The sequence below is a fragment of the Heterocephalus glaber genome, unplaced genomic scaffold (assembly GCF_053883595.1).
Source record: "Heterocephalus glaber isolate CG9 unplaced genomic scaffold, H.glaber_assembly_v1.0 deba00000281, whole genome shotgun sequence".
Lineage (NCBI taxonomy): Eukaryota > Metazoa > Chordata > Mammalia > Rodentia > Bathyergidae > Heterocephalus > Heterocephalus glaber.
The window spans coordinates 34,643,885-34,670,166 of record NW_028258139.1 but is presented as its reverse complement, the minus strand read 5'-3'; the positions used below and the strand labels follow the sequence as shown (position 1 = coordinate 34,670,166).

The 26,282-nt window shown below is 39.7% G+C and overlaps 1 protein-coding gene across 1 annotated transcript in view; it reads right to left on the bottom strand.

The window, feature by feature from the left end:
• The window catches only part of Adamts3 (ADAM metallopeptidase with thrombospondin type 1 motif 3), a 343,729-nt gene that overhangs the window by 59,982 nt on the left and 257,465 nt on the right, over positions 1-26,282 (bottom strand). The window contains exon 6 of the mRNA XM_087185304.1: positions 17,807-18,003. Coding sequence (XP_087041430.1) covers positions 17,807-18,003 — 197 coding nt within the window. The remainder of the gene's footprint in view (positions 1-17,806; positions 18,004-26,282) is intronic.

Below are 26,282 nucleotides of genomic sequence, written 5' to 3'. Positions count from 1 at the left end.
CCACCTAGACAGTTTGAGTCCACACTCACTAGTCTTAGCCACTGCGCTATACTTGCACACATCTGCACATCACAGTCCATCACTATGCAAGAATGAGTTGTCCTTACCAGTGATTCACTACCTCTGAGTTTAAGAATATGGGATAGAAATATCTCAAAAAAGACAGCAAAAAAATCTCTTGATTTTATAATTCTCCTTCACATAAATTTAAGGACATGAGGATCTGAATTCTGAATTTAATATAAATTAAAACTTCTTCATGTTCAGTGTGATGATGTGCTTAAAAAATATTGAGGGAAAATAAAGAGAAGCTGCAGCAAATCAGCATGCAATGGTGAAATGCATAACCAGTGTTTGGGTGGTAAGAAAAATGTGAAGTATCAACATTCCAAGAAGCCACATGTTTGACACTGAACAATGCAAACCAACATGCATCTATGAGAATGGAACATCTATACTTCAGAGAACTAGAGAAAACAGTCCAAAAATTCATTTGGAACCAGAAGAGACCTAAACAGCAAAACAATTCTAGGCAACAGAGACATGGCAAGGGGTATCACAACCCCCAACTTGAAACTACACTACAAAGCTACTGTAATAAAAACAACATGGTACTGGCAAAGAAACAGACTTGAGGATCAGTGGAATAGATTAGAAGATGCAGAAACAACTCCAGACATACTCAGCCACCTCATCTTTAACAAAGGAGCCAACCACCCTCATTGGAGGAAAGATAGCCTATTTAATAAATGGTGGTGGAAAAACTGGATTTCAACCTGCTAAAGATTAACTAGACCCATATTTACCATCATGCACTAAACTAAGATAAAAGTGCATTAAAGATCTAAATATTAAAACAGAAACACTGAACTTGCTGGAAGATAAGTTAGGTAGAACTCTTGATGACATTGGCATAGGAAAAGACTATCAACAAAACCTCAGTAGCACAGGAACTAGCAGAAAGAATCAACAACTGGAATCTCATCTTATTAAAAAGCTTCTTCACTGCAAGAGAAATTACCAACAGAGCTAAGAGACAACCTACAATGTGGAAAAGCATTTTTAGCAGCTGTACATCAGACTAAGGACTACTATCTGGAATATATAAAGAACGGAAAAAAATCAGAGTCCACAAATTTAGAGACCCAATTCAAAAATGGGCATCTGAAATGAACAGACATTTCTCAGACAAAGAAGTAAAAACAGCAAATAAACATATGAAAAAATGTTCAACAGTACTGGTCATTCAAGAGATACAGATGAAAACAACACTGAGATTCCACCTCACCCCAGAAAGAATAGATGATATCAAGAAATCAACCAATAACAAATGCTGGCAGGTGTGTGGGGAGAAAGGAACCCTACTCCACTGCTGGTGGGAGTGTAGACTGGTGCAACCACTGTGGAAATCAGTATGGAGATACCTCAAAGAACTAGGACTAGAGGTCCCATTTGACCCAGCTATTCCCTTGCTGGGTATCTTCCCCAAAGAATTAAAAGAATCATACCACAGCAATGTGCACCCATGTTTATAGTGGCACAGTTCCTAATAGCTAAAGCTTGGAAACAGCCCAAGTGCCCAACAACTGGAAACCGGATAAAGAAGATGTGTTTTTTTTTTTATAAAATGGAGTACTACCCAGCCATAAAGAATGAGAAACTAGAGACATTGATAGCTAAATGGATGCATACTGAGGCCATACTCTTAAGTGAAATAAATAGGACACATGTATGTAAATAGCAAATTGTTTCTCTAGTGTGAGAAACTGAAAGTGTAAATAAGGATTGAAACCAATAACTGATAATTTGAAATAAGAAGAAAAGGTTCAAAGAGGTAGGGGAAGTGTGAGGAGAAGGAGAAAGGAAAGAAGGGAAAGGAAAAACTATGAGAAAAAAAATGGAAACAAAGTCTTTGTAAATGGGGAGGGTGGAGGGGGTGAAGGGTGCACAGGTAACGGGGGAAAAATAAGAACCAAGATACGTCATGTACAGGTACCAGCACCCAATGATAAATGTAAATGTATTGTATACCTAAAATGTACCAATAAAAGAATTTAAGCAAAAAAACAAAAAACAAAAAAAGAATGGGACATCTTTCCCCCCAAGAGTTGTCTGGAGGAGGCTTTCGCTGAGATGGGTTGAGCCTAGAGTCCTTTTTAAATTCCCTGCAGGAAGGGGTAAACAGAGTATTACTTCAGTTTTCAGATGACCAAAATTTGAATGAGGTTGCCAATGATGTGAAGAGAGAAAAAGGTAAAATCAAATCAAGGATTCCTTCCTTGAGAAGAAAATTCCTTCCAGGTTTGTTCCCAGACCGGACAGTTTCTCTCAGGATACTTCACTGGCAGGACAAGCTGATCTGCTGTGTCTGACCAGCTGATGAACAACTTTGGTTTCAACAAAGCAACACTCATTTTCCTTTCAGATGGGTGGATTGGGTCATGGGAGACAGTATAATGCAGTGGTTAATATAGGGTTGCATCCGAATGCCCTGGGGATACTTTTAGCTATGTGACCTTGGGCATGGTATTTAGTAGTCTCTATGCCCCAATTTCCTCATCTATAAAATGGAATAATTACAGGACTGTCTTCATAAGAATGCTGAAAAGAATACATGAGCTCATATATGTACGGTATTTAAATGATGCCTGACCTTAACAAATGCAAAAGAAAATTTGTTAGCCACACTTATTGCTATTTTCACATAGAAGCAAATGAATAGTACAATTTTTTTGCAGTACTAGGAACTGAACCCAAGTCCTTTTGTAATTTTTTATTTTGAGACAAGACCTTGCTAAGTGGCTAAATTGCACAGACTGAACTCAAATTTCAGATCCTCTTGTCTCAGCCTGCCAGAGTGCTGGCATTATAAGCGTGCACCGCCATGCCCAGCCATAATTCTCTCTTATGTATTAAAAGTTCTAAACAATCAGTCCCACACTCTGTATTTCTTCTACTTAGAGTAGGTAGCTGTCCTCCCAATCTCCCAACTCTTTCTCCCTCAATTGCAACCTCATACTAATGACTGTTTATTAATATTCTTGTCAAATGTTTATTGAACAGTTGCTCTATGCTAAGATGTCCTGGGGTAGGGAACTGATTAGTAAAAGAGCTGGAGTCTTAGTTCTTATCAATCATGAGCATGTTAAAATAAATACATAAAGACATGCAGTCAAGATCATTTGAGATGAAAATAGTTGTTATGAATAAATAAGCATGACTGACAAAGTAGAAGAGGAGAGATGGGTACCACTTGAGATCAGGCAGTCGGCTGGGGGAGACTGCACAGGAAAGACCTGGAGAAGCCACTTCCTGGGGACAGGGTCCTGGAAAAGGCCAAACCAAGGGCAAAGGCTTTCATACATGGTATGGCAGAACATACAATTATTACAGTAAAAACATGCTGCCATCATTCCTTTGCAAAATCCTCCTCCTACCCTTTCAAACACATTTAATCCCATCCTTCTTGCCACTTTCTGCAACAGCTCTGGAGTCCTCTTTCTTTGTTGTTTTGTTTTTCATTAAGTTTATTGGTACATTTTACATATACAATATGATGACCTCTTTCTTGAGTGTCTGTCGTCGAGTTGTCTTGGCTGCCTCAGTGTTCTGAATCAACTCAAAATGTTTACCTTTCATGGGCATTTGACTTTGAGCAAGAGCCAGAAGTCACACAGTGCCAAATCCAGTGAATAAAGTGGCCGAGGACACACTGCAATATCTTTCCAAGCCTGCCAATTTGTTGGGTGGCACTTGTAACAGCGTTCATTGCATTTTTAATCATACCTTGTGAAGACATGAGGATAGACTTCCATACCTGCTGTAGAAAGTGGATAAACATGTCGGGTGTGTTAGCAGCCAGGGGAATATTCTGAGGTAAGTGGATGACAATGTGTTTTTTACTGCAATAATTTTTAAAATGTTTAAATTTAATCATACATTGTGTATGACAAAACTCTAAAGCCTGCCCAGGGACACTTCCGTAGTACTGCATAAGGCAACTGAGACTCAGAGGAGTTGTGCCTGCTTGGTATTTCATGAAATGACTAGCAGAAGTAACATGCAAATTAGGTTATCTGATGCCAGTGCTAGCTCCATTTTCTTAGCTGCCTTTCCCTGTCACAGAAAGAGTCTTTCTATCCTCTTTGGCTGTTTCCCACACCTTCCTTTTGTTCTAAAACATCTATTCTCCATGTCCCTTATTCAATGTCTACCTTCCTATGAACTACTTTTCCTTGTTGACCAAGATTCTCTACTTTTCTTCATGAAAAATAATCAGCCTACAAGGCTTAAGGTGTTTCATACTGTTTACCAGTTTATCCTTCAAGTATTAGGGCCAACCCGTTAACAAGTCCTGCAGACATTTCTTGGATCTGTCCAGCAGCTTAGGGACCATCCAACTCACTGGGACAGCTGCAATGACCTTTAATACAATTTCAAAAGTCTGCATGTGGGGAATGTAAGCCCACTTGAAATGTTTTCCAGAAAGGAAGATTATTATGAGTCAGATGACTGTTTTCGATAAGTCCGTCCCTTTATGTTAATTATGCTTTATACTTCATTTAAGCATCCAAGGTGTTCTGGGAGGACTGAAAATAGACACTCAGCAGCAAGACTCCAGACACTCTTCTGGCCTTTTTTTTTTTTCCTTCTGACCTTTTGTAAGAATAGATTCATACCAAAGCCCAGGTATAACTGACTCCCTTCCTTCAAGAATGAGAAAGATGGTCCCCTGAGAAGGCAGAAAACACTGTCTATGTTTTGGACCCTGGTGAAGATACAGGCTGGAGTGAGACAGGGAAGGAGGAGATCAGTCTGGTATCTGTGGCCTACAGAAGAAGAATTGTGTACATTTGGAGGGGAATTTGGGCAGCAGAACCAGAGGAAAATTCAGAAGGTCAACTCAGATTCTGAAGTAAAAACCAAAAGGATGACGCCTTAGGCAACACTTGGTGTGGGTGCTGTTATGTGAATTGAACACATGATGTGAGAGTGCTCCTAGAATGGTGAGTCGAGGACAGTGATACGAACCTTTAGGAGACGAGTATCCAAACTGCAGCCTAAAACCCACACTGATCGCAAAGCAGCACCACTGCAATTAAACCTGAATACTGAGATTTTAGGTTTTTTCTAACAACAAATAACACGCATGCCAGATTTTGTCACCACTGGTCTAGGATATTTCTGGAGATACACGTATGTTTAATAAGAGTTCCCTGAACTGACTTGTGCTCCCTGCATTCTGTGTCTGTGACCTGGTATATTCCATCCACAATGGAGAAACTGCAACAATTATTAAGGGAGGAAAGAGTAATGTACACGGCAAGGAGTTTGGATGCAGATAGACAGACCACGGTTCCTTCCCTGCCTCTGGCCCTGAGACTACCTACATTCACAGCACCACGTCTATGCTCCAAGCCTTTTGAATATATCTGGAGTTCTCTTCCTAAAACACATCAACAAAATGACTGATTCTCTTTAAAACTGTTTAGGAATCATACTGGTATCAGCAAGATAAAATTCATGATCCTCAGAATGGTGGGTAAACTCTCAAGTTAGCCTCAGCTTCTCTCTCCCATCTCCTCTGGCATCGCCCCTGAATATCCCTCTGTTTCACCATGTAGACAAACCCACAGTGTTTCCCAAGACCCTGTGAACCTGTACTTTCAGTGCCTTGGGCACAGGCCACTTCCCATCTCCTGCTCTCTAGCAGGAGTGCCTACTCACTGTCAGGTTCAACTCCAGCCGTACATCAGCTATGAAACCTCACTGGCCACTGTGCTATTTTCCAAACCACATTCTCTCTTTTTCAGTTCATGCTGGCAGTGTGCTGTGGCTGATTCTTCTGAAGGAACCATCACATTGTATTACTATTATTACAGTTATTATTATTATTACGATTCATTGATTTCACCTGCTAGAATCAGAAAGTTGTAGAAAGTAGCTAAATTTTATTAATCTTTTGCTGCCCAAGGGATCTAACAGGCTTGGGCTTTCAAAGACTATGTGAAAAAAATGCCTAGAGGATTGATATAAATTAAAATTAAAAAACAAATTCCCAAGAATACCCCCCCCCAAAAAATGCTACATGATCTGCTTGGGCTCCCAAACACATATTCCCTAGATAATTCTACCTTAAACCCAGTCAATGCCTTTAAAACATTCATTAAGAAATCTAAAACAGTATACCAATTTCATCATCATTAATTAAGCAGCAACCACATATATTTCTTAACACTTAAGTTTACTCTGCTTTGTAAGAACCAGAGTATTTTTGTGGAGTTGATATTTTCTTCTAAAGATATTAGATAGAAAAGCCTGATTTCATATCTATTAGTTGCCATTAGTTTATTTTCCATCATAAATAGCCAATTTTAAAAGAAAAAAGAATTCTTGAATTTTTGGAATTATTTATGATTTCTTGGCAGATTGTTTTATCTTTTAAAATTATTTTTATTAGTACATGTTTTTCATACATGTGGCTGACAATCGTCTCAGGAGTGGATACATATACATAATACAATGTGTTTCTTTTTTTTAATCCCCTTCCCCTTCCTTCTTTAATTCCCTTTTCCTCCTTCTTGTTCTTGTTGATATTAATCTTAGCTCATGTTATGGCATATAATATTTACTTTCATTGAGGTTATTAGGCTTTTGCACATGGCATATCTTTTTTCTACTTATTTCCCCTTCCCCTCCCCTTCACCCATTACCCATAGACTCTTAGATCTCTCTTTCTCTCATACTAGCTAGAATTATTTTGAATAAACTGTTTTCTTTTCACTTGACAATTACCATCCACATACAAAAGCATAGATTCAAATTTGTGCAGAGCACTGAAAATTTTGACAGGCACAATACACCCAGATCACTTCATAGATCTCAGCCAATGAAAAGGACACCTGCCCCATGCCACAGGCAGTACTGCTGGGTACAGGGAACATCTCCACAGTGAAAGAAAGCAAGCTACCCTCTTAACAAAGCAATCTGCTTTATCATCCTGCTAGAGACTCTTAAATGGATAATTTGATTAAATCAGCAAGTAATTGGATTCTCATGGAAATGACTTGAATAATAAGACACAGAAGCAGGTAAAGGACAGACCCTGGATTTATATTTGGCGAGGGATAGAGAAAAGGCTTCTGCCTTGCCCTGAGACTATGAAGCTTAGTCAGGAAGAGCACCAAGCTCAGGGTAGACACACCTGTCAGCGTCCAGCCCTACAGCAACCTGACCCTGGGAAACTCACTTCAGTTCCCCAAATTCCTCCCTCCTCATTTGTAAACTAGGACTGAAATAAATACATCTTAGTTTTAGGAAGTACTAAATCCATGAAAAAGTAGTGAATTCATAAAAAATATTTAGCAGATGCCCAAGAATAGAACAAGCACCAAAATGTTTAGTATAAGACTTCATTCTTAACAACACTAACTCTTCCTTTTGAATCTGGACCTAGATGATTTCAAATACTGTGAAAGATTTCATCACCAACACTAATTGCACAGTAGTTTTTCATAGACCATCTTGGCTATGTACATTGTACCATTATGCAACAAAACATTCAAAACATTCAAAACAGTGTAAGCCAAAAACAGTGTGAATCACTATGGATCCTCTTTCTCAGCCTCTGATCCACTCACAAATCCTACTGGTTCTACCGTAAAAGCCAGGTGAGTAGGTGTATTTTAATAATGGACTAGCTGACATTTCTCTAACCTTATTCTGTCATAAATATGTTAAAGAGAAAGGCACTGAAAGAGGCAAAGAAAGAGGACAAGAAGAAAGTCACACTTTCAAATAGCATCACAGAAAGGCATAGAAGGGCCGGGCATTTAGCTCAGTGGTTTCGCCGTCTGCTATGCAAGTGCAAGGACCAGAGTTTGATCCCTGGTACCAAAAAAAAAAAAAAAAAAAAAAAAAAAACGCAGAGAACATAAGAAAGAAAAATGCTCAAACTACACAGAGAGCAGATGGATGGCAGGTCAGTACTAGGTGAGTGCAGAGCAGCTGAGAGAATTTTAGTTTCCAATAGGGGTGGGAATAGATGGACACTATCTTTTATGTCCTCTTAATTGACTTTCACTTAATAATTTGATAAAATTTAACAAGTTTCAAAAAATGGCATGATCTACAACACCAGCAGCTTGTGCTATGCAAATTAACCTTCCAAATTTAAAATACTTTTTATGTATTTCATCACTTTTATCAAATTTGATGCTTCCTGTTTTAACTTGCCAGGAGCAAAAGTACCAAAGCCACAGCACAAGCTATTGGGGGATGTTACTTGTGTCTTAAGGAGAAGTGGAAATTTTGTAAACATAGAGCAAATTCTAGAGCCATGGTGGCAAACTCATGGCACACATGTTATTTGTTTTTAAGACAAAGGATATTAATGTATGTGTTCTTTTTTCTAAATTAAAGCCTCATTATTCAGGTTTAATTGAAGTGGTGGCACTCTGTGATAAATAAGTAGGTTTTGGGTTGCAGTTTGACACTCATCTCTAAAGGTTCATCATCACTGCTCTACAGAGTGGCTGATATTCACTATCAAATGCTTTAAAGATCTTCACATAAAGGTGATACGTTATCACACTACTTTTCTCAAACTAAAATTCCCTTTCAAAAGTTATTTAAATCAGTCTTAATTGACTCCATAACCAAAATGCTTCTAATTCAAAGGTTCTCTTTCTTTTGGATCTGTTGTGTTATACTATTGCTTAAATCCCCAAGGACTGACAGAACACTGCCACCAATCTTTGTGCAGTAATGTTTATAAAATTTTAAAGATTATAGGTAATACCTAAATGATGCTCAGTTTAGAGCCATAATAATATGAAATAAATTTCATGAACATCTTTCACTCAAATATTTTAATACGCTTTTTAAATCAAATCATAGTTTCCCTCAAAATGGAATACCTAACACCATATCAGCCTAGTTTAACCAATAAATAAAGACTTATTTGTACTAAATGTCACAGAACTTTACAGTAACCTTGAGACTTTTCAAAAACCCACTTTACTGAATTGTAAATTACTTGGTTATGATCTCAAATTTAAAGTCCATTCAAAGAGTAGCTGCAATTCAACTAATAGTGATCTTTGTTAAATCAACAAATTCCCAGCAAAATAAGAAGAAATAAGTTAATACATTTCCATTTCATTCATCCTTTTCATTCTCATACTTCAATTTTGGTTCAGGCCTCAACAAATCTCTTCCCAACCACTGTGACACCCAGAAGAGGCTTACTTTTCTCTCTACACCATTCTCTGGGTAGCCACCAAAATTCTGATTCTAAGATCTGACCCTGTGTCCTCATATCTATACAATCAAGTATATGCTTCTTAGCACAGCATTTAAGGTCTAGCAAATTCGAGTCTAGCCTACCATTAAATGTCCTGCCCCCCACCCCCACCCCCGACCTCCTCCACCAGGAAGCCCTGTGGAACAGCAATTAAGAGACAGGTTATGAAATCAGAGAGCAGGAGTGCACTTACGCCACCTCCCTAGCTGAGAGTGTGCTCAACTGGTGCTTGTTGTCAGAACCTCAAGCTCTAAATAACAACAACCGAAAGAAACAACAACAGAAAAACAAGTGCCTACAGTCCAGCTTAACTCCTAGCTTCTAGATGGATTATAGAATTAGTGAACATTTTGTTGAATCCTTCAATTTTCTTTTTTTGTACCGGGGATCGAACTCAGGTCCTTGTGCTTGCGCAGCAGGTGTCAAAACCACTGAGCTAAATCCCCGGCCCAAATCGTTCAATTTTAAAAGACAGGGAAACTATGTCCCAGGATGGAACATGGTTTCTCTGAGGTCACAGTGCCAAATAAGATTAGAACAAGAGCCTCCCCTTCCTAAGTCCCAAGTTAACACTTCACCACTTCTCAATAAATGGTTCGTTTTCTAAAATGTCATGACATCTACATTATAGTATCTAAATGTGTCTTAATAACATGCTTCTAATTGCTTAATTTTTACAACTGTCCCATGACTGCTTATGAGTTGTGTGAGGACAAGGACCAATCATATTTCTGCTGAATTCCTCCCAGAATCTTCCAGCTAGGAGCTGGATCAATCTCCCCTGACTGATTGTGCCCAATGACGGGAGAGAGCTGCCCAAGGGCACGATGAATGATGCAAGTGAGAACGGTTTCTCCAATTTTTATGATTTTGATAATTTGGAAAATAAAATTTGACATAGAAAACTCAAATGGCACTGTATGTGTATTCATGTGCATACAGCATTATACATAGTACTTGACTTTTATTCACTCAGGAACTTGGTTCAACATCCCTAGTATTCTCTCCTATTATACAGGTAAGGAGACTGAAGCAGACAGCGAGCGCTACGGAGCAAGCCCAAATTCACACAGCTACCAAGTAGTACAGAAAAGTGAGAGTCAAGAGTTGAAAGAATTTTTAGAATTCATGAAGAATTATGCTCTATGCATACTTATTGCCAAGCCTACTAATTTGCTTACCATATGTTGTTTTGCATTAACAATGGGAATTAAGACCAGCGAATAAAATAAAAATGTGTTTGAATTTCAAAACCTTTTTCATTCCACAGTGATGCTATACACAATTTTCTAAATTGACATCTCAATGAACAAATATATATATAACTGATAGGCTTAAATGTAAGAATAAAAAAATGATTCATAAAGTTGCACGGAACATGCCGAACCACCCCGTTACAGACAGGCAGGTCTGCCCACACCCTACCGAGGTCCTCAGTCTTGCAGAACATGCCGAATCAGCCCACTGCAGACAGGCAGGTCTGTGCACACCCTACCGAGGTCCCAAGTCGCACGAAAGATGCCGAATCACACTGATGCAGACAGGCAGGTCTGCCCACGCCCTACCGAGGTCCGGAGTGGCACTGAACACGCCGAATCAGCCTGCTGCAGACAGGCAGGTCTGTGCATGGCCTACTGAGGTCCCGAGTCACGCAGAAGATGCAGAGTCACCCCACTGCAGACAGGCAGCCACCTGGTTCCACACTACCAAGACGCAGAGGACACCAGACCACCAGACCAAGGTACTGAGTCCCACTGCTCCCGGCCCAGAGGTAGGGGCTTCTGAGGCACCGTCCCACTACTCCTGGTCCAGAGGAAGGGGCTTCCCGGTCACCATCCCTCCTGCTGTTCTGAGCCCAGAGGAAAAGGCTTTTGGGCCACCTTCTGTCCCGCTGCTCCTGGCCCACAGGAAGGGGCTTCCGGGCCACCATCCCTCCCACTGCTCCCGGCCCAGAGGGAGGGGCTTCTGAGCCACCATCCCACTGCCCCTGGTCCAGAGGAACGGGCTTCCCGGTCACCATCCCTCCTGCTGCTCCCAGCCCACAGGAAAGGGCTTTTGGGTCACCATCCCTACCGCGGCTCAAGGCCGCTGTCCCACCTCTCCCAGCTCAGAGGAGGTAATCCCTGCAGGCGTTAACAGCAACCCGCCCCAGTCGAAATGAGAAAACACGTAAATAAGTCTCAAAACCAGACTTCCAGATCACCTACAGCAACCCCAAAGGGAAAGGAGATGGAACACTCTGATACTCAACCACCTGGACCCACTGAACTGGCAACAAAAGGGGATCTGGAAAAAATGAAATCAGAAAGAATTGCTCAGATAACAGGAGAAATTGGGCCGCTAGTGCAAGACATGATGAATAAATCTAGAGAGGAGCTCAGGAACATGATGGAATCCCAACATAAAAAGCAAATGGAATCCATAAAACAGGTGCAAATAGATTTCCAGGACATGAAAAACTCCACTGAAAGTCTACACAGCAGAATGAGCCAATGTGAGGACAGAATTTCAGATATACAAGATAAGATTGCAATTAATGACCAGGAAAAGAAAAATTGCTTCAAAATTATAAGGGAACATGAGAAATCAATCCAGCAGCTGCTAGATGATGCAAAGAAGAATAACATAAGACTGATTGGGCTCAGTGAAGAAACAGGAGAGAGTGGAGATGACATAAAAAATCTGTTCACAGCAATAATGGCAGGAAACTTCCCAAGCAGGGAAAAGAGCTTGATATACAGATAAGTGAGGCATATAGGACTCCAAATAGCCTTGATCAAAAAATATCTACACATAGTCATATAATTGCTAAGATTCCAGAAACATAACAGAAGAACAAAGTTCTACAAGCAGTTAGAGAAAAGAAACAAATCACCTACAAAGGAAAGCCCATCAAAATCACAGCAGACTTCTCAACACAAACCATCAAGGCAAGAAGAGCTTGCAGTGACATATTCCAAGTCCTAAATGAAAACACCCTCCAACCCAGATTGATGTACCCTGCAAAACTATCTTTCAAAATTGATGGAGAAATAAGATATTTTCATGACAAAGAGCACCTTAGGAACTTCATGAATACCAAACCAGCACTCCAAAGAATTTTACACAATAGCCTAGGAACAGACATTGAGGATCACAACCCCAGGAAGCAAAGCAGAATGAACCCATCTGGGATGACAAGAAATTAAATGTAAAGGGGGAGAACCCAACAAAAAGAAAAAGTCGTGGCAATGACAAGTCAATATGTTTCAGTTATAACCATCAACATTAATGGTCTCAATTCACCAATCAAAAGAAATAGACTGGCAGAATGGGTCAAGAAGCAAAATCCAACAATATGTTGCATACAGGAAACACACTTAATTCAAAAGGAAACTCATAGACTGAAAGTTAAAGGGTGGAAAACAATACTCCATGAGACAGGAACCTGAAAAAAAGCAGGAGTAGCTATCCTCTTTGCAGATCAGGTAGATTTCAAACCAACACTGATTAAGAGAGATGAAGAAGGACACTACATCCTTGTAAAAGGAAGAATTCAAGAGGAAGAGATGACCATCATAAATGTCTATGCACCAAACACTAGTGCACCCAACTATATAAAACAAATACTAACAGACATGAAAAGTCATATATGTACTAATACAATTGTAGTGGGGGACCTCAACATCCCACTGTCACAAATAGATCAACTAGACTAAAAATAAGTAATGAAATACTAGAAATCAATCAAACTCCTGAACAAATGAATTTAACAGATGTTTACAGAGTCTTCCACTCCACAAAATCGGAATACACATTCTTCTCAGCTGCACATGGGTCATTCTCAAAAAAAGACCACATACTCACACATAGAACATGTTTAAGTAAGTGCAAAGGAATTGCAGTTATCCCCTGTATATTATCAGACCATAGTGCGATGAAATTGGAGATCCATAGCAAAAGAAACTCAAACAATTTCATTAATAGGTGGAAATTCAACAACACACTTCTGAATAACCAATGGGTGACAGAGGAAATTAAAGAAGAAATCAGACAGTTCCTTCAATTAAATGACAATGACAATACAACATATCAAAATCTATGGGACACAATGAAAGCAGTCTTATGAGGGAAATTCAGAGCAGTGAATACGCATACTAGGAAAACAGAACGAGGCCGATTAAACAACCTGATGCTGAATCTCAAGCTTCTAGAAAAAGAAGAACAGGACAACCCCAAAGCTCATGCAAGGGAGGAAATTATAAAGATCAGAGGAGAAATCAATGCAATGGAGACTAAGAGAATGATACAAAAAAATCAATGAAGCCAAGAGTTGGTTCTTCAAAAGAAATCAACAAAATTGACAAACCTTTAGCCAACCTTGTCAGAAAAAGGCAAGAAAAGGCCCAAATCCATGCAATTAGGAATGAAAAGGGTGAAATTACAACAGACCCAGCAGAAATACAGAGGATCAGCAATACCTACTTCCAGAACCTATACGCCAAGAAGATGGAAAACACAGAAGAAATGGACAGATTCCTAGATACACATAAATTGCCAAAGTTGAACGAAGAAGACCTAAAAATTCTGAAGAACCCAATATCAACCAATGAAAATGAAAACGTAATTAAAAACTTATCAACTAAGAAAAGCCCAGGCTCTGATGGCTTCACTGCTGAATTCTACAAGACATTTAGAGAGGAACTGCTGCCACTACTGTTTAAACTCTTCAATGAAATTGAAAGGGAAGCAATACTCCCAAATTCATTCCTGGAAGCAAGCATCACCTTGATCCCCAAAGCAGAGAAAGACCCAACTGAAAAAGAGAACTATAGGCCAATCTCACTAATGAACATAGATGCAAAAATCCTTAATAAGACAATGGCAAACAGAATGCAGAAGATCATCAAGAAGATCATACACCCTGATCAAGTGGGATTCAACCCAGGGATGCAGGGATGGTTCAATATATGAAAATCAATCAATGTAATACACTGTATCAATAGAGCCAAGGACAAAAACCATATGATTATCTCCATAGACGCAGAAAAAGCATTTCACAAAATCCAACATGCATTTATGATAAAAACCCTACAAAAAATTAGAATAGATGGTCTCTACCTCAAACTGATAGAAGCCATCTATCAAAAACCAACAGCCAATATCATACTAAATGGTCAAAAACTGAAACCCTTCAAACTAAAATCAGGAACAAGACAAGGATGTCCACTATCACCACTCTTATTCAATATCGTTCTAGAAACATTAGCCATGGCAATTAGACAAGAGAAAGAAATAAAACGAATAAAGATAGGTAATGAAGAAGTCAAATTGTCATTATTTGCAGATGACATGATACTCTATATAGAAGACCCCAAGAACTCCACCAAAAGTCTTCTAGACTTAATAACCAAATTCAGTCAAGTAGCTGGTTACAAGGTCAACACACAAATATCAATAGCTTTCCTCTACACAAACGACAGACTCACGGAGAGAGAAATAGGGAAAATAATTCCTTTCACAATAGCATCCAAAACACTGAAATACCTAGGAATCAACCTAACAAAAGAAATCAAAGACCTCTTCTCTGAAAACTATAGCACTCTGGAAAGAGAGATTGAAGATGATATCAGAAAATGGACAGACATCCCCTGCTCCTGGGTAGGAAGGATTAATATAGTGAAAATGGCCATACTTCCAAAACTGCTATATAGATTTAATGCAATTCCAATTGAGATCCCAGCAGCATACTTCATGGACCTTGAGAAAACAATCCAAAAATTCATTTGGAACAAGAAGAGACTCAGAATAGCAAAAGCAATTCTAGGTAACAGAGACATGGCAGGGGGTATCACAATCCCCAACCTGCAACTCTACTACAAAGCTACTGTGTGAAAAACAGCATGGTACTGGCAAAGAAACAGACCTGAGGACCAGTGGAACAGATTAGAAGATGCAGAAACAATGTCAGACACACTCAGCCATCTCATCTGTGATGAAGGAGCCAAACACCCTCACTGGAGGAAAGATAGCCTCTTTAATAAATGGTGCTGGAAAAATTGGGCTTCAACTTGCCAAAGATTAAAACTAGACCTGTATCTCTCACCATGCATTAAACTAAAATCAAAATGGATTAAAGATCTAAATATTAAAATAGAAACTCTGAACCATTTGGAACAAATGTTAGGTAGAACTGTTGAAGACATCGGTGTAGGAAAAGATTTTATGAACAAAACCTCAGTTGCCCGTGAACTAGCACAAACAACCAAGAAGTGGGATCTCTTCTTATTAAAAGGCTTCTGCACAGCAAGAGAAACCACCAGCAGTATGAAGAGACAACCCACAATGTGGGAAAAAATCTTCACCTGCTCTTCCTCAGACAAAGGTCTACTATCTCAAATCTATAAAGAACTGAAAAAGATCAGACCTCCCAAATTTAAAGACCCAATCCAAAAATGGGTAGCTGAAATGAACAGACATTTCTCACACAAAGAAGTAGAAATATCAAATAAACACATGAAAAAATGTTCAACATCACTGGTCTTTCGAGAGATGCAAATGAAAACAATGCTGAGATTCCACTTCACTCCAGAAAGAATGGCTATCATGAAATCAACCAATAACAAATGCTGGTGTGGCTATGGGGAAAGAGGAACCCTGCTCCACTGCTGGTGGGAGTGTAGACTGGTACAAGCACTGTGGAAATCAGTATGGAGATACCTCAAAGAACTAGGACTGGAAGTCCCATTTGACCCCGCTATTCCACTGCTGGGGATCTTCCCCAAAGAATTAAAAGTATCATACCACAGTGATATATGTGCACCCACGTTCATAGCAGCACAGTTTGTAATAGCTAAAACTTGGAAACAGCCCAAATGCCCATCAACTGGAGACTGGATCAAGAATATGTGTTTTTTTATTAAAATGGAGTACTACTCAGCCATCAAAAATGAGAAATTAGAGACATTTATAGCTAAGTGGATCCACATTGAGGCAATACTCTTAAGTGAAATAAATAGGACACACATGAATAAATATTGAATACTTTCTCTGGTGTGAGAAACTGAAAGTGTAAATAAGGACTAAATGTATAATAGGTAATGTGAAATAGGAAGAAAAGGGGCAAAGGGGAAGGAAGTGGGAGGGCTAGTGGAAAGGATAGAAGGGAATTGGATTAATATGAGAGAATGGAAAAATAGGAACAAAATCTTTGTAAACAGGGAGGACTGGAGGGGTTGAAGGGAGGGCTGGGCAAGGGTGAAAAATAAGAACCAAGAGAGACTATGTAAAGGTGCAAATTTCCAATGATGAATGTCATTCTATTGTATACCTAAAATGTACCAATGATTAGAATGAATAATCGATATTATGTAAAATAGGAAGAAAAGGTCCAAAGGGGTAGGGGTAGTGGGAGGGGCAGGGGAAAGGAAAGAAGGGAAAGGTAAAACGATGAGAAATGGAAAATAATGGAAATAAAGTCTTTGTAAATAGGGAAGGGTGGAGGTGGTGAAGGGAGGGCTAGGAATGGGGAAAAAATATGAACCAAGATGCATTATGTAACGGTACAAATTCCCAATGAGAAATGTAATTGTGTTGTATACCTACAACGTACCAATAAAAGAATTTAATAAAAAAAAGATTCATAAAATTAAGAGTTTTTATTTTCCAGTATAATTATATGAAATCTGTTCTTAGACATGGTAAATGACATAAATGTCCAAAGTAATTAAATTAGAAAACAAAAGCATAGAAAAAAATGAGAATAGGATTAGATAATAAATTTACAAGATCAATATAATAATCTTTTTAAATGACATGAAATAAAATATATAGGAGTTTGTCACTATCTCAATTATCTTTTAGAAGTAGGTGACCTACGATTCCTCATCAGTTGCTCTCTGCCAATTCAAATGGAGAAAAAAGAACACAAGTTAGAGGATGCTAACAAAATTTCCTCTGAATGTGAGTATGTCTCAAAAAGGAGAAATAAAGGACAAAATTGAAGGTCCCTTTAGCAACTGCTGTGCAGCACTGTGCCAATAGCTGTGTACTTTGTAAATATTACTGTCTATCTTACAGTGTTGAAAATACCACTCAGGCTCAAAAGATCTATAGGTGTAAAGCACTCTTTATCATCCTGGAATACCGAGCAGTTCTGGAAAGAAATATTCATCCTTCATAATCCACACCAAAGCAGGCAGACAATGTTTTGACAGTTTTGATTATGCCCAGAAGAAAATGAAAATCATAATTCATCTTCTAATTCCAACCCATTATGGCTTTTCCAATACATAGTTTTCCCTTGATGACAATGGAAAACTCATTGATCAACCCAAAGAAACTTTTACTTCATGCTTCCTTTCTTCCTTTCTTGCATTTTAAATACATAGATCCAAACATGAATTCAGTGTGGTCCTATTTGGGAGGTCAGCCATAGTCATGGAGGTTCTCACAGAGGCTTCCAAAGGACACTAACCAAACAAGAGAAGTGAATTAAAAGATCAAAAAGGAGTCAGGACTCACGATGTTCATCAGGGTGAGGAGGTAGTTTTGGACGTGCTCTTTGCCATGGAACCGGACCACAGAGTCATCCACTCCCAGCAGCACTTCGATGTTGTAGTCGTCTTCTCCCACATGTCTGCGGCGTCTCAGAGTTTCATTCAGCTGCTGGTCAACGTTGCTGTAAACTGTACCCAGGTCCAGGCCTCCTAGATGGGGCTCTATTAAGACAAAAAAAGGAAACCCAAGCATTCAGTTTCCCCAGTGACCTCATATGTTCTCAGAAAAAGCAAACCTTCTTGGGGGCCTATAGTTATAACCCAGAATCCCCTAGAGGCTACTTTCACTTTATTCCTTAAGTATTCGGCACATGTGTATGAGCAGAATGATCTCCTACAAATTCAACACAGCACAGCAATACTGAAGGAGAATCATACTATTGTCCCAAAAGTGGGGCCACCATGCAAGACTGTGTATTCCCCGAGGGTGGATCAGACTTTCCTAGCTGCATCCCAGTGCACACCAAAGTTGGTGGGGAGAAAACACAGGTGGATTACATTACTGTTAAGAAGAGTTTATCAATAAAAATTGTGTGTCACAATGTTTATGATGCTTAATCTGAGGTATTAATCATGAAGTACAGAATTAGCATCACATTAATTTAAATCACTCCTCTTTCCAGTAACTTTAGTTTAAAAATCAAATTATAGCATACAACACCACTGCATTCTCGGTCACCTTGGGTAACTTTATTTCTTCTGAGTATATTTGTTTACTGAATGTCGCAAGGGCAAAGGTATGTGGTATTCAAGGGATATTACTCAGTCCTACAGTTCTGCACATTTGTATTGGTTATCACTTGCATAGCAGGTAATTTCAGTTGCTACTTATCTGAATATGTGAAACATCAAAATAAGAAGTCAGTCAGAAAATGACCCATACACAAGGAAAAATAAAATCATAAATATCTTTTCTTTTATGCAGTTCAAGCAACTCAAGTATTTCAACTTTCCAAATGAACAATTCATATATAAACACACATACACACACACGTACTCAAACACACACAGAGCACATGGAAAAGTGTGAGACACATTATCAGGTTTTCATGACACAAATAATCTACATTCACATATGAATTTTTGGGGGGGTACTGGGGATCGAACTCAGGACCTTGCATTTGCAAGGCAGGCGGCAGAACCACTGAGCTAAATCTCTGGCCCCACATAGGAATATTTTGGATAAAGAAAAATGTTTTGTTGAGTTAAAAATTATAATTTCAATACTAAAAGAGATTATTGAAACCTGCTGGTATAAAGGATAAAAGTATATTCATCAAGATTTCAATAACATAAAATTCAGAAAGAAATTTATTTTCTAAAGTTCCTCAAGGTTTAAAATAAGCTTGACTGAGGGCCGGGGATTTAGCTCAGTGGTTTCACCGCCTACTGCACAAGCGCAAGGACCCGAGTTTGATCCCTGGTACCTAAAAATATAAATAAATAAATAAATAAAATAAGCTTGACTGAACTCTGACTCATGCTTTGAATGGAGGTTTACTTTACACTGTTCTGGGACCTGCAGCCCACTTGAATTTGTTTCTGACACTAATAAATACCTATCTTCTTCTCCACCTTTGTGATTTTAGTAAAATTGAGGGGGGAAAGCTCTGTTGGCCAGGAAGACTGATGACCAACCTTCACTCATGTGATATTGAAAGTAGGGGAAGTAGAGATCTCACTCACACCCTTTCAACTTTGCAAAAATGGACAGCAACACCCCCCTGCCCTACAGAGCCCAGAGACAGGTGCTGCCTGTCTCTGCGACTGCTCCCAAGAGACACACTGCCCTGCACTCTGCCCCAGCATGGCTGCTGCTCATTCACTGGGCATTTTCTCCTCACACCGGCTCCACTGTACATAAACAACTGTCACACATCACTATCCACATCAAAGAGAAAGCCTTCCTCAAAAGTTGTTCTTCATGAACTTCGAATCCATATTCAGGGCAGGAGACAGCACCCGCGAACAGGTTTCCTATTCAACTTCAAGTGTTTTCAACACACTGGAGAAAGTGAGAGGTCATGATAGGTGGTGTACAAACAGGAGATTCATACAGGATCTCTCAGCTCTACAAACTGCTCTTCTGGCAGAGCTGTGGGGAACACATCCAGTGGAAATGCACTAGCAGCATTGCTGCATCTCAAAGCCTCGTTCTGAATGAAGGGGGCTAAAGGCTGAAGACTGCAAAAGCAACCATTCTGTTCTAACACACCTGGGCCTACATGCCTCCTTGGTAGGTGGTTTCCTGATACAAGAAGAGAATATTTTTGTTGTAGCAAGAGGAACCTGGGAAAGAAGAAGGGAGTCTTTTAGACCCTAGAATACTTTTGTCCCTCTGTTACCCAGTGCTGTGCGGTGTTCTCGTCCATGACTATTGAAGTGGGCAAGGTCAAATATTGCAAAGAAAGTGAGAGAGCACCTGGTACTTTGCACTCACATGCACACACTGTTGTATTTACTGGCAGCTCTGAGGCTGTGACACAGCTTCCTTCATAGTGAATCCGATATCTTGCTCTGCCTCTCCTATAAGGAAGTAGTGAAGCAATTAGTAGCATGGGCTTTCTAATTAGACATACCTTCCTTCAAGTCTTGGTAATATCACTTCCTAACAATGTGATTTTAAGTTGCCAAAGTTCTTCGATCCTCATTCTTCCCATCTGTAAAATGGGACAGTACCATCTTTTTTTTTTCAGAGTTTCTGAGATGGTATGAGCTAATAATAGTAAAACCATTATGCACAGTGCTTAGACATAAAACATTCTACAAGTAGCATTCAGTCCTGGTACTTAGGATGATTTTCCCTTCAAAAAGAGCCTTCAATTTTTAAAAGCGCCCTATGATTTATGCATGACAAATCACATATAGTTACAATTACTTTAAAACAAAGGTGAGAAAAAAATCTGGAATCAGAGAAGGGAAATATGAACAGCTGGAAACTCAGGAAGAACGAAGATATCTACTGCAGAGCACAGAGGAGATCGGAGCAGAATCTAGAATGCTTGCTTCTGGTTAAAATAAGGGTTAAACTGAGTGACACAGGCTTGTTTAAAAACCTAGCCTAAAATTGACTGGCTCAGGGACAGGGCTCATCTCACTCAACATGAGCAAGGAGTGCTGGAGAAGAGAGAGAACCAGACTCTGCGTCTCCAGGAGCTGAGCCTAAGAATCACACCGTGCATGCGATTTGCACTCAGGACAGAGCTGAGCTGCATCATGGGCCAGAAAACAGTTACACAGGCTTGGGTCAGTCTCACAAGTGCTAGGGTTAGGCCGACCTGTAAGTGTGTAGATCATCCCATTATAATGGTCAGCACCTTTCTAAGGCGGTACCGTTTAACAGATGATGTGCTCTGTGACAAAACTTCAGATGCCTCTGCTTCTAATCTCATCATCATCTCCAACCCTAAGACATAGGAATAGAAACAAAAGTGAATATTGAAAGTGAGGGATCTCCTAATCATGCCCAAACTCCTGCAGCTCTGTATCCCACTTAAGACTGAGAAAAGTCACATAGAAGGCCTCAGGAAGAGTCAAGAAGTGGAAGCAGAGCCAAGAAAAGTTACTCATTACTCATGCCTATAATCCCAGCTACATGGGAGGCTGAGGCAGGAGGATCACAAGTTCAAGGCCGGCATAGGCAACTTAAGGAGACTTTGTCTTACAATAAAAAGGTCAGGGATGCAAGTCAGTGGTAGAGTGCCTCTAGGTTCAATATCCAGTATGTGAGAGGGGAGGCAACGGGAGTGGAGTGGGGGATAGAGGAAAGGAGGAGAAGGGAATGGAGGAAGGGGAGGGGAGGAAGAAAGGGGGAGGAGGCAGGAAGGAGAAAGATGAAAATAAGGAGATTGATGAAGAAGGGGGAAGAAGAGGAGAGAGAAAGGGAAGGGGAGGGAAAGGGGGGGAGGGGAAATAACATTTTATACTGGCTGGATGTCAAAAAATTTTGCATCTCTCCTGGCACTTTGCTGACATCCTGCTACCTAAATGTTAAGGTTTCTTAAATGGTGTGGCTAAATTTGGCAGCAGAGTTTGATTAATAGAATTAGTAGAAAATTAGGAAACTTTAAGCAAGGAACAGCCTTTTAACTGTGTGCTCTTAATGGAGTGTGGGAAGGGAAGGGAAGGCAGAGCCAGTGAGGAGAGGGAACTTACATCAGGAGTTACTGAAAACATGAGTATCTTGGAACCACTTTGCGTCCTGTTGTTTACTCACTAGCTTTCCAGTTGGTACATATGAATTTGCAGAAAAAGAGTAATTTTGCTCCTATTTTATCAGAATGAAGGGGACAGCAAGGAGGGAGCACATAAGTAACCCATGAAATCACAATAAATGTAGCTAGTTTTAATGTTAAATACAGGTGATTTTTGTGAAGGCAGTATTTTGAACTTTCTAAGTGGAGAAAGTAAAATATAATTTGCTTTGCTGCTTATGAACACTTAGCCTTGAAACATTTTCAGGACAGAATATGGGATATTTTTAATGCCTAATCAGATTTACAGAAAACCAAAGCATAGGATTGGTAAAATCATTTCCCACCTTAGAAACAAATATTATGGGCTGAAAAAGGGCAGGCAACAAAGGTAAAAATAGGTAAGTTCTGAGTCCAATGCAAAGGCACATGGTGCTGGGCTGGGAAAACCTTAAGCACGCTCTGACAGACACTGAGAATCATTCACTTGGTAGCCACCCTTCCTTCCCTAGGGAGCAGAATGCCAATTTTATTTGAGACAGTAATAAGCTTGGCTAAAAGTAATTCCTAGCTTCTCTTACAACTAAAGATTATGTATGACTGAGAACAAACAAACAAAATTTAAACAGAAGTACTGCTTGTATCTTGGGCGTGCATTTGGAGGGCTGAATCTGGGTTCCACGGAAGTTACCACGAAGGCTCCTCCAAGGAAGCAGTTCTTCCTGGATGGGGCCCCCTTTGGTCCTCTACTCAGCATGCCTTCCTGCTGCCTGGAGCTGGCTATAACAGCAGGAGCCCTAGGAGGGGGACTTGGAGTAGAGGCTGAGCTGAGTACGCCTGCAGCCATAAGGAGTCGGTCACCCCGGGCCCCCATGGAGCTCCCAAAACAGTCCAGGCATGCCCAGCTCCAGGTGCAGCAAACCTTGGCATCATATGGCACTGACTCTGGTCCTTGAATGTGTGACACTGGCAGTTTTAATTTTGTTGGTGAGATTTCTCCTGTGTCCCTACTCCTTATGAGGACGCAAGTTAATTTTCATGTTACCAAGTGAAGAACAATGTAAGACTTTACCAAAATGAGTCACATCACCTTTCCTTGTGGTGCATCTAACTTTAGAATACAAGGAAGATCATGTTGTTTTGCAGTAACAATAAGCACAGAATAAGTCTATATGTAGAAATTTGGCATTCCCTGTGAATGGAATACTGTTACGAAAATGAAGTCACTGGAATACCAAGAGCTAGATTTTCCAAGAGTAGGTGGAAATGCTATGATCAGAGCTAAAAATAGATGTAAAGTCCTGCAAATGTCATCTGTTAACATCAGAAGCATAGAGCAGTTCACTTTTGTAGATCTTTTTGTATCATCCAACAACACTTTTTCCACTAACTTTTTAGAATTTAAATTAAAGCTCTCACTTCAAGTAGGATACCATAACAGTATCTCCAAATATATCAGGGCACTATTCTACCAAGGTATAAAATGTTTCAGTGAAAAGTAGCTGTGTCCTTTACTAACTGGGAAATTCTGTAATGATAGCTCAAAAAACTATATTCAGGCCAGTGTATATTGTCAATTCAGAAGTTTTACTAAGTAGCTATTCCTTATAAAAACAAAGATACTGCCATTTGATGAATACTAGTTTCTGTGATTTTTCCCCCCACAAGCTCTAATTTTAAAATGCATATATTTGCTTTTGTTTTCACTAACTACTTGAAAGGATAATACATGGAGCTTTTAAATGAGAAATTCTATCTTTTAACTAAAAAGTAATGTTTTCATACATTGGGTTTGTGATCATTACCAAACAAAATTAAAAAGTAACTTTCATGTCAAAATATACATTCTGACTTTCAATAAAAGTCTTCTACATGTCAGTTAAAATGTTTTTATATTCAAAGTTTTTTAAAAAACCACTAAAAGTATGTTAAGCAAAATGAAATGTATTTGTAGAGCAGAGGGTTCAGAAGTAGTAAGATTCCTAGGTTATTCTGTCAGTAGATAATAACAGAGCCAGTTGCTTCTGTCTTTCCAAATCCTGCCATTCTTGGTGCACAAACATTGTCTTCAGGTTATCTTATTTGATTGTTTCAAAAGCACCTGCAACAATTCCAGCACCATAGCCAGGTCAAACACCTTTCTGCATGACTTTTTCAGAAGTAGAACAGAATCTTTCCTAGAAATCCCCTGGTGCATTTAACTACACATCAGTCCCAAGAATCCAATCACATCTCTATGTAAAAACCATCCCTGAATGGCTTACATCTCAACCAATCAGACATCACTCCCACCTTGAGCCAGCCTTCTCTTGAGCACATGTATAGGAATGGGGGGGCATATCCTGTTAAAAAAAGATGAAGGGGAAAGGCTTAAAACAAGAGGGGAAATGGATACTTTACAGGCAATCCACTTGGACAGATTTTTCTTTCAAATCCTGCTCTGCCCCCTTCCTAGAGTCTTCTAGTAGCCTCCTTTATCTTAATTTGCATTAGTACATTTTGTGTTTAATTTCTCTCATTTGGATCTGCTTGCCTAGAATCATTCTGCAGTTTGGGGCCTCTCAGTATCTTTCAAAAGGTACAGTCCTTCCTCTCTACATGAGTGGATTCTTATTGTTATTCACTCAGCCCCACCGTAACCACTGCTTGAACAAAATGTTTGAGTGTGGCAAAATAAATAACCGCTTTTAGTATAGTATTCCCAAATACTAAAACTTATTATTTGGTATTTATACCTACATTATTACTTCCCAACTCCATCATTCCCAGAATAGTGAAGTTGTCTTTCTCCAAGCAGTGGATGCAGTAACAAGGCCCACCCCTCATTTCACACCCCCATTCTGCCCCATGAGGTCTTTTCAGAAAGTGTTATGAACCAGTTAACTAACACCGCCCCATTTTCTTTTACTGCTTTTGCCCCTTTTGTTTAACATAGTTTGAGATGAATTCCTGACATCTGAAACTAAAAAATCTTTGAATAAGCCCATCTTTATCTTTCTTGCTACACTATGGACAGTTTATTTCCCTTCCCAGTCTTCTTCTTCAGTAATTTTTTCTTAGGCTATACTATCCTCTGAAAGGATTCCACATTCTGTTTTATCTTCCAGATTAATCACTTTATTCTATTTAATTTTAAATTGAGGACTTCATTATTTGTGATCCACTGCCTAGCTTCTTTTGTTGTGCTTTTACAACTAAAATCATAAGGCTAATTTTCAAAGACAGCAGTTTTTAATATTTCCATTTTACTACTCTATATATTTAATAGCAATTCCTCTTGACTAAATTACATTCTTTCTTATTTATGTCTTCTGTAGTTGAGTTCTATGAAATCAAAGAGGTAATGGAAAGGTGGAGGAAGAGGACACTCTATCTAATTCACTAGCTCACATTCATCATCTTAGATGATGTTGCTAAGTATCCTCAAAGCTCTGCTGCAGAGAGGAGAACAAGGACTCCATTTCACAGCTGCCAAAGTCAAAGCACATGTCATTGCCTCAGTTCCCTTTCATATGCTACTTTACTGAGGGTAGAGAATATCTCCCCTCAAACTCTTCCAGAAATTCTACCTGAGCATACTACATTCTCCTCCACAGGCACATGGAATGATTGACAAAAATGTTTGCATGTCAGAGAAGCCAAAATATTAGCATTCACGATATACTCTTTCAGATCAGAGTTTAAAGAACCCGGACACTTCCTGGTACTGCTCTGAGCACTGAGTCCAGCAGGGGACAAGGACCAGGTGGTGCCTGCCCTCACAGTCCTTGCATTCCAGCAGCAAGAACCATGAAGCAGGGTAAGGAAAATAAAACAAGATGAGGGAAGCAAAAGAAACAAGGTGAGGGAGGCCAGTTTAAATGAGGTGTTCAAAAGAAGACAGAAAACAGAAAACTTGTCCAGTGATGGAGCAAAAGTGTGAATCTCAGCCATTAACTGTATGAGACACATGTGCCTGCGTCACCTGTACTGAGTGCTGTGCTTTGGATTCAGTTTGTCTCCCCAAAGATCTAGGTGCTGGAAGCTTGATGCACAGTGTGAAGGATGTGTCTTCACCTTTGTGGTGAAAGATGGTGTGGAGGCTTTCAGACACAGGGCCTGGTGGGAAGGCACTGGGGTGTGGACTGTAGGAACCCAGTCTTTTTCTGGCTTTCTACACCGACACATTAGCTCTTGCCCCACAGTGCACACTCCCACCACTGCTGCCTGCATGATGGGATGCAGCCCCAGGCAGCCTCACCACAATGG